The sequence below is a fragment of the Grammomys surdaster genome, unplaced genomic scaffold (assembly GCF_004785775.1).
Source record: "Grammomys surdaster isolate TR1022 unplaced genomic scaffold, NIH_TR_1.0 212, whole genome shotgun sequence".
In the NCBI taxonomy this organism is placed as follows: domain Eukaryota; kingdom Metazoa; phylum Chordata; class Mammalia; order Rodentia; family Muridae; genus Grammomys; species Grammomys surdaster.
This window is the reverse complement of record NW_021604657.1, coordinates 4,670,272-4,680,063: the sequence shown is the minus strand read 5'-3', so window position 1 is coordinate 4,680,063 and position 9,792 is coordinate 4,670,272. Positions and strand designations below refer to the sequence as shown.

General features: G+C 36.6%; 1 protein-coding gene across 1 annotated transcript; it reads left to right on the top strand.

The window, feature by feature from the left end:
- The first annotated feature begins 3,619 nt into the window (after window positions 1-3,619).
- Rad51ap2 (RAD51 associated protein 2) lies at window positions 3,620-9,314 on the top strand. The gene is made up of 4 exons (XM_028772201.1): window positions 3,620-4,855; window positions 5,192-6,692; window positions 7,259-7,333; window positions 9,196-9,314. Exons 1-4 carry the CDS (start codon window positions 3,620-3,622, stop codon window positions 9,312-9,314), a joined length of 2,931 nt encoding a protein of 976 aa, XP_028628034.1.
- Window positions 9,315-9,792: the final 478 nt, after the last annotated feature.

The window sequence follows — 9,792 nt, the reverse complement described above, 5'->3', positions numbered from 1 at the left end:
AGGTATGCTTTTGTCTTCATGTCCCCACCATTTGGGATTACCACTGCATGCTATCATATCTTGCCTTTTATGCCCTTGATAGAAATTTGAATTCAGCACCTCATACTTGCGCAGAAAGCTATTGCTACTTGAACCATATTCCAGGACAGACCTAGCTTCTCTCTTTCTCTCTCCCTCCCTCCTTTCCACTTCCATGTTTATGTATGTCTATATCTATGTCTGTGTCTATGTTTATGTCTGTGTCTATGTCTATATCTATCTATATCTCTATACACACATATATAAACTTATATATTGCATGGTTTATTTAAACACCAGACATACTTCTTTTTTGTTGTTGTCTTTTTTGTTTTTAATCATTTTTTTACAGTCCAGTCTTTATCCCCCTCCCAGTGTGCCCTGTGACTGTTCCATATCCCATACCTCCTCAACCCCTGTCTCCAAGAGGATATCCCCACCCCCTACCCTCAACTCACCAGACCTTCCCACTCCCTGGGTCCTCAAGTCTCTTGAGGGTTAGGTGCATTTTCTCTCACTGTGTCAAGACCTGGCAGTTCTCTTCTGTATATGCTTCCAACAAGGCCACTTCCTAATCCCTCTTAAGTAATACCACAACCTGATGATTAAGGAGTTAAATATATGGGCCTATGGGGCCATTCTTACTCGATCATCACAGAGTTTGTCTTAGTTTTTCTATTGCTGTGATAAAACATTAGGACCAAAAGCAACTCGGGAAGAACGGGTTTGTAGTTTATATAGGGCATTATCAGGGGAAGCCAAGGCAGGAATCCGGAGACAGGAACTGAAGCACAGGCTGTATTCTCTTGCTCCTCCTGGCTTTCTTACACAACTCACCCCTATCATTAATCGTAAAGAAATTGGCCTCCTAAAGACCAGTAGAGTTTGATGGAGGCAGTTCCTCAATTGGAAATCCCTCTTAGCGGATATGCTCAGATTTGTATCAAATTGACAAAAACCAAACCACCACCACCACCACCACCCTTTAAGTAGGACAGAGATAAACAATGGATAAACTCAAAATGTGATAAATTAGAATTTGTATATTACTAGAATTGTCTTAAAGCATTCAACTGTTCAATGAAGTTCTAAAGTAAAGAAATAGAACAATTCATATTTTATTAAGAAATTGCTTGTGGTAGTATTATGCAATTGAGGAGAGCCTAATAAAATGAAGAGGCGCTCATTACAGGGGATTATGAAGGAATGGTGTGGGATTGAAATAAAGGTGAAATATTATGAATAAATCATGGAGCTTAGTGTCAGGGTCACATTTTGTGTAGAGTCAAGGTGTTGGGTGTGGGGAAATGACAGTGACTAGGCAGAAGAGAGTATCACTATCAGTTTCTAGTTTAAGAGAGAGGTTGGCCAATAAAGACAGCGCTAAAACTGGAAGAGGCGGAGACTGCTTTTGTTTCAAATCATTTACAGATACATTGTTTCACTTGAACTGACATGTGATACACCACTATTACTCTGCTGAAAGATCCCTGAATGTGAAGCTATACATAGTATCATATTACTCTGTTTCCTTTCTAGTGCTTTCCCTCCACTGTCAAAAGAGTGCTGAGTCTGCAGGACATCTTCCCAGGGATTCAATACAGCTGAGATGAAGTAGAGAGGCTTTCTCATAACTCAAAAGTTACAGGAAACCTAATGGTGGTAGGGATCGGCCAGGTGGAGAAAGAGTAGTGCATTGAGAACATGCATGGGATAGAATGGGAACAACCAAACAAGCATTCTGAAGCAAGTGGTTAAAAACAAACAAACAAACAAACAAACAAAAAACAGTAGAAGAAGCTGACGTAAGTCTTCAATGTAGATGAGGCAAGCCACTCTGAGGACATTGGCATTAAGTACTGGCATCCTAATCCACGGAATGAACTCTGAATGATTTTGACAGGCGCCAGTGCAAAGCTCCTTAGTGGGGCTTATCTCATGAACTCAATCAGTATTTCACTTGTTCAGTTCAGATCTGAACTGTAATAAGACACCCAGCTGAAAGGAAGGAGACAGGTGCTGCTCTGGAATCTCGGTTTACTGTTATTAAAAGAGACAAGTACTTTCAAAGGACAGGGAGGTAAAATGATACAGAGAGCTGTGACATTTGAGATGAGCTTTCAAACAAGCCTATGAGTTGAACGTACAACCTTCTGTACTACTTACATCCTGTTTCCTTTTGAGGTAGCATTTAAAATGAAAAGGAAAAAAATATAAATAGTAAGCAACCACAATAGTCATTATTTATAAATGGAAGTGGTCATTAGTGTAATTTTAAATACATGAATAGAAGAAAATCTATTTTGGTCTCCATTGCTGTTTATTTCTGATATAATATATATATATATATATATATATATATATATATATATATATTGTATATCCATATCTATGGAGACAGGTGGGAAGAAAGCATTAAACATTTGTATAACTTAATAATGCCTTGGATGTAGTTCTCAAATAATTCATTGAATTAAGTTTTACCACATTTACATTTTGACTTCTAGTCCTTAAAAATGCACAGTTGTGGTGGTGGGCTTAGAAAAGAGTATGTTCTGGTATTTTAAAGGAAAATACAGCATACATTGAAACAACCATCAAGAGCACTGAGGTTTATGTTCACTTAACAGTAATTACATGTTTCTTAATAAACATGTATATAATAATAGACATTTAAAAGATCATTTTCCCCTTCATGATTACAGGATTTACAAAAATTGGCACTGACCAGAAATCATAAAGAAAACTTTCTTAATGCAGAGGGAAAAAAATGAAAGAGCATTAAACATTCACCAATATGAGCCACTACACGATTATTTGTATTTACACTAAAGGAAGTTCAAACATGTAATTTTTATTTCTAAGTAAATTTACCTACAATATTTGGGAAGTAAATTCTACAACATCTCTGAAAAGATAGTCTTTGTCCTAACTAAAGAAAAGAATAATTTTCTAGGTGCTAAGTTCTGCCCACTTTCCCCTAAATATGGTTGAGTACCAGCCCCTTCTCCACTTTTTTAATTTAATCAAGTGGGAAAACTGATTTTTAACTATAAGTGGGATGTTTCATTTATATTTTATTTCCGGATACAGAAAAATTTGGTCTCGCGCTGACAGAGCCAGTGGATTTTATGGGACAATTCTGAAAAACAAAACAAAACAAAAAACAAACAAACAAACAAACAAACCGAGGAAAAACCGCTTCAGAGAAAAGCATCGATTTTCGAACTTTAGAAAAATAAGACTGCCCCCCCCTCAAAACTCAAAACATGAATTTCGTCTTCCTCAGTTCTACCTGAGGGAAGGCCCGAAACGCACAGAACAGCTCATGTCCCTGTCTTCAAAAACGGTGCTAAAAATAGGTGTAACGGTCAGGAGCGCTCCGGGCTTTGACACATACAGGTGGAGGCGGAGCCACGAGGGGCGTGTCGGGGGCGTGACCGGGGTGGGGTGAGACCTGGCTGGATTGCTAGGTCGGGCCTCGAGGGGCGTGGTGGAGGTGTGACAAGGGCTGATGCGGGGGGCGGGGCGGAGCTGCTCGCGCCCTTTAAAAGGCCGGAGCGTGGCGGGAATCTCCCGCAGATGTTCCCGGCAGGCGCTCATGTCTCTGTCGCGCCCCGCGTGGCCTGCGGGGCCTGCCTGGCCTGTCTCCTCAGAACCGCCTCCTGAGGACCCCGCTGCAGCGTCCCCCAGCAGCAAGCGGCGGCGTCTGAAGGAACCTGACGGCGGCGTCTGTGAGGCGGGATGGCCGCTGCTTGTGGTGCCTCGCTTGTCGGAGGTAGAAAAAGTCTGGAAGTGGTCGCTCAGACCCTTCACAGCGTTCCTCATTCCAAAGAACCTGGGGAGCTCAGGCGGTGGGAGGCAGCGGTGTGACCTGGGATGTCAGGACAGAACATTCCAGACGCAGAGCTGTTGGCAGTCTGGAATCTCAGGAAGAGCAGGTTGTTCGAGGGTTCCAAGAAGGTCTTGTGAAGCAGGACTGCAGGACAGGGAGGCTCAGGGTGTGCGCCTTGGTGACCAAGCAGAAGTGAGTCCTGCTCCACCTAATACCCCCATGCCCTATGTCCAAAGAGTCAAACAGGAGCCTGAAGATCTTCCTGAGAAGGAAACTATTCTGAAAGAAAAGAACTCTGTGAGACAGCCGGGAAACCCGTTTCTTTATGTACCATTTTCTGAGGAAACTAAGTCAGCATTACATGAAATTAAGGACAGATGTAAAGTTAACAGTGTTATAACCTCAGAGGAAAAAGAAAACGTTTCATCATCTACACCAAAAATATCAAAATTTCAAAACCAGGCCTGCTTGGAAAGTGCCAAACCCAGCTATTTTAGAGATAGCATCACAAAAAATCTCCCCGAGTTTCCAAGGGATTTAAATAGCAACATGTCCTTTGTCTATTTAAAGGAAATAGCAAAGAAAAAGAATGACAAAATTGTGGCATATGTTAGGGATTTCACAAACATTTTCTTGTCCCAAAATAGACCTGATGCTAAGAAACAAAAGTTACAGGAGGATAAAAAAAAAGTATATGTGGAAAATGATTTTTCCGACTATTCTGAAGCTAACCACCAGTCACTCACCATTGAAGGGAAAATAGACTTGATCAATTTAAACTTCTATCCGCACAGTAGTATCGAGTGTGATGTAAGAGACTCTAAAAAGAATTTCACTCTAACACTAGAAGATGCAGATTGGAAGGGAACAGAAAGGAATCAAGACTATTACATACCTACCAGACAAGAAGAATCTCAAAGCTTGGACTACAACAGATCTGTTTTGAAAAGAAAAAAGCAAAATTGTCGGAGAATGAAAAAAATTAGGATTATTTGTGAGAATATGAATAAACATGGAGAACATTTGAACTTGGCAATGTTACTACTGAAAGACCTTTTACACAAGGGGGATTATCACAGTGTGAAAGTCAGGAATGTAATGATAGAAACTTTGTGTTCGACCTCCAATTTAACAAAGGTTGCTTGGTTTAATGGTAAAGGCGAAAGTGTCAATATACTACAGCTGGGATATAATAAAACTGTACAAAAATACATTTTAGGAAATAAAGAAGATAGTACTTTAACCTGCCATAAAATGTTAACATGTAAAAAGCAGGTTAATATTCAAAAGAGTGGCATTTTGAGCAAATATCTACAAAATAGTATTTCAGAATTCTTAAATATCATTCAGAAAACCAATATAGTTACTTTGCTCTATAACTTTGATTCTTTCATAAGAAATGGAGGTGATGGGGAGTCAGAAGAGGAATGCATTTTCAAATATATAGTGATTTTGAGTTATTTGAAAAATATTATAAAGGAAAGACATATTGTATATCTAATAAAGATGTTAACTTCTTCAAGACTGTTAGAACATAATACAAAATCTACAGCAAAGGAAAGGAAGTTATTTAAAATGGAACATGTTCTTGAACAGGCTAAGAAACAAAACATCAATTCTCTTACTATGACAACTAAAAGTTTTCTAATTTACAAACTATGTGAAAATGTTCCCCTTTTAATGGATTTTGATAACATGCAAGAACTTTCTCTGACCAAAAAACCTAGTTATGAGAATACAAGTTGTGCTGAATGGCTCCTAAATATGGAAAATTTGGCTTATTATAGTTTTGATATTGGCAACACACATGTGAAGTCTAATCCTTTATTTATACAGAATAACTGTGGACATATTAATGAAAAATTTTGTAAAAGTAGTATGTACAATCAAGATTTAGATACTGAAAGAAAATGGAAGAATAAGACCATTCATTTCATTTTTAAGTTCATATTTGAAGATGTCTTTAATGTTAGGCAATTATACACATTGTTAAGCCAAAATACATCACACAGTGACCAGATAAATGCTATGGCGATAACTCTGAATCTCAGCTTGGAGAATTTGTTAAGTGAAATGGAAGAGAAAATATATGATTTTGTTTTGAAGAAAGAAATGAAGGTCACAAAAAGTTCTAGTAGTTGCCAAGCTCATAAAGTTGTTGACGCAGAGAAAGAAGAGGATAGCTTTCCCTCAATGGATAGAATGTCTTCAGTGCAGTCAGCTTCACTAGTGTGTAAGAGCATAAATGTGGAAGGAACTAAATCTGTTAATCAAAATAATGGAACTAGCACAAAAGAGGATGGAGGTATTTTGCGAGAAAGTGAGTTAGCTAATTCAAAGCATTTTCATCCAAAGAATGACTCTGCATTGTATGCTAATCATCAATTTGAAATTGATTCAAGTGGGGAGAACAATGAATGTTCTCAGGGCTTAACTGCTAAATGTTTAACAACAGAAACTCTGCCAATAGCAAAAGAATTTGAGATGAAGAGCAAATTTGATTTAGTACTTGAAGAACTTCGTATGTTTCATGAAATTAGTAAGGAAAATGAAATTCCAAGCACCATGGAAACAATCAGTAAGAAAGAAAATTACTTTGAAGAAAGTAATGATGTTAAGGAGGCAAGAATGGAGATAGGAAAAAAACTGGAAATGGTTGAAACCAACACAAGAGATTCACCTTTTTTGCCCTGTGATGTGAAAGCAGGCCTCAACAAACAAAAAGGGCACCAAAGTTTATTTAATTGGAAAATAATACCTACTCATGGAAGACAAGCAGTTCACAATGAGTGTTGGCCAAGATCAGAGGAAGAATTACTCCCCTCTACTCCTGAAGAAGGTATGCCATTTAAATTCTCTCTCTCTCTCTCTCTCTCTCTCTCTCTCTCTCTCTCTCTCTCTCTCTCTCTCTGAGACAGGGCTTCTGTGCAGCCTTGGCTGTTCTGGAACTTGCTCTGTAGACCAGGCTGGCTTCAACCTCACAGAGATCCATCTGCCTCTGGTTTCTAAGCGCTGTTATTAAAGGCATGCACAACCATTGCCTGGCTTATGATTTCTTACTCATGATAAAAAGTCACTTTTGTATCCTGTGTAAGGAAGATATATAATTTTGTTAACAAAGTAGAAAAGATTGTTCATAAATGTATACTATTTCCCACAAAGATCTACTGAAATGTTAGACAATAATCTGAAGTTGAAGGAAACAAATTACTTAATTATAAAAAGCTCTGGAGTCTTATTTAGTTTTTCTAAATATTAGAAGTCAATTGAAGGCAGAATTTATAAAAACATAGTTTGTCAGTGTTGTTAACATTTATAGACAAAAGTGTCTCTCTAGAAAGAACTTTAACCAGCTAGTCAATGAGTGTCATAAGTGAGTTATAATATGTTAATGCTTATTTTTAGATGATAAGAAACCTTTACATAAAAGCTCTACTTTTTCTCCTGATGAATGTAAAAAAGAAACTTTATTGAAGGGAGGTAAGATCTTTTGTTACTTTCTGGAGTATGTTTTAAGATGGCTGTAATATTGTTTGAGCATGATGAAACTACTATGGTTGGTAGAAAACAAATACAAAATTTCATACTTTGAAAAATATCAAGAAGTTACTAATTCCAATATGTAGAGACTGGCTAAACATGAGAATAATACTGGAAGGTGTCCTCTGCAAAGTATGTGTAAATATTTGTAGTTATATATGACAATAATCTAAATGATGTTATTAATGTGTGATTTGTCATGTATATACTATTAATTGACAAAGTATCAAACAAAGGAGAATCCCAAATGGATTCCCATTCTTGAAATATCATTTCCATTATGCTCTATACTTTTTACCTTTATATATCTTCTCATGTAGATATTTTATAAACATAAACAATTTACTAGTACTGATTTAGTTATGGTAGTTCATACCTTAATCTCAGCACTAGGGAAGTGTTGACAGGAGAATCTGGTACATGTTTGAAATCAGAAACCAAGGCCCAAGTACTCTAAGAATTATTTATTATTATTTTGGTGTTAATATGATTTTTGAACATGACTATTATACTTATTTTTTTCTTAATTGCTGTTAAGGAAAACAACCAAAGCAAAATAAAACAGTTGCTAATAATCCTTACCTAAGAAGTTTTTGATATAAGAATAAAGCAAAATCTAATATTTATTCTAACTTGTACAAATGTGTATAGATAAGGATAGGATTTAAGTTTGGAAACAAGGTGGAGTTATAGTCATTAGAGATTTACATAACAATATTGTATCTAAAATGGCTACATTGAAAAGAAAATATATTCACTCAAATATCTTTAGTGAGCCATAATTTCTCATACACATGTATGTATAAACATATGTACACATATATATGTGCTTCTTATCATCAGAAGTATAAAACTTCATTTTGTCTTTCTTTTTGTCTCTTTCCCTTTGTCTTAACTTATGATGAATTAACCTTAACAGTTAATTGATGACTTTGGAAGCTTAAAATATACAGGCAATGTCTTCTTCCCTGAAAACAAGTGATGGTAGAGAGATTGATATTCCATGAGTCTAAAAAGTTAGTTTGGACAGAAGGACAGGGAACATCTAGATTTAGGAACCTATTTTGATATATACTAGGAGGAGGAGAAGGAACACACATTTACATTGTTGCATGCTATGTTACTGCTGCCAGTTCACCAGGTATTTTATATGTCCTTTAGGCCAGTGTTGCTTTGACTTTGATGTACTGTGCATCTCCCGAAGATCTTGTTAAAGGATTCTGTTTCACTGCAGTTAACAGTAGTAGTTCTAGGATTCTGCATTTTTAACAATTTCCTAGCAGACACAGATGTTATTAGTCTGTTGACCAAACCCTTAGTAACCCTAGCTGTCCTGGAACTCATTCTGTAGACCAGGCTGGTCTTGAACTCAGAGTAATCCATAGCTATAATTATACTTGTATTCTATTAAATAAAAATCTCTTTTAGAAAGCAAATATAACTATTAACAACATGGCAGAGTTACTTCCCTTAAAACTGAAAAATGACATGCATAAAACACAGTATTAAGTTGACTTGAATCTTAGTTTTTGGTTTTATTGTTTTTTTGTCAGTCAGACTTCTTGACTAGAATACTGGTCTTGTGTAGGTGTTATATACCTTGGAAAGGTTTTTTATTTTTCTTATATTTGCCTTTTTATACTTTAGAACTTGATATAATAAGATTAAGTACAATAATGCATTTAAATCGACTGTTATGTAAATTCTTGGCAAATGTGGCTAATATCATGATTAAAATAAGGACTTTTAAGCATATTGGTAATTTTTGCCTCAGTCTATAAATTGTATTGTCCTTTTTGCAGGGAGTCATTTTTCACTTGGGATTTCCAGAGTACAGCCTCTTAAGACATGCAGCCGTCCGATTAGGGTTGGCTTGTCAAGAAGAGCTAGGCTGAAACAGCTTCATCCTTATCTGAAATGAATGAGTTGTAAGGACTTACAAGAAGCTTCTGGACTTTAACAGTTCAGCATGTCTAGGAATGATTTATACTTTGCTTTGTATAAGTGTTTTCCTTCAGCTTGAAGATTTTGTGGTTTTTTTAATAAAGTATAGAGAGGTTCTTTTGTGTATAAATTATTTAATTACCTTTAAAAGAAAACTTTCCAGTGGTGTTTCATATCATATGATCAATATGCACATTAAAGTATTTTCATGATCATATAAACCATTTCAGCTTCTTAGTTTTCATGACATATGCATGTTATCTCTTTGTAGAGAAAAATATATAACTTTGACTACTTTCTAAAAGGATGTATGGCTTATAAAAGGGTAATGCTCCTCTGTTCTAACAGAGTCTCTACATTTTGGCAGGTATGTAGGATCTTGCCCTATAGAGCCTTCATTCCTTCCTCCATCCCTCCCTCCCTACTTCCCTCTTTCCCTCCCTCCTTCCATTCAG

What these genes read in the sequence shown, in the direction of transcription:
- Rad51ap2 (XM_028772201.1), top strand. Translation starts at nt 3,620, where the DNA reads ATGTCTCTGTCGCGCCCCGCGTGGCCTGCGGGGCCTGCCTGGCCTGTC. An exon ending in TTAGGATTATTTGTGAGAAT is followed by an intron (nt 4,856 to 5,191) that starts ATGAATAAACAT and finishes TCAGAATTCTTA; the next exon opens with AATATCATTCAGAAAACCAA. An exon ending in CCCCTCTACTCCTGAAGAAG is followed by an intron (nt 6,693 to 7,258) that starts GTATGCCATTTA and finishes GCTTATTTTTAG; the next exon opens with ATGATAAGAAACCTTTACAT.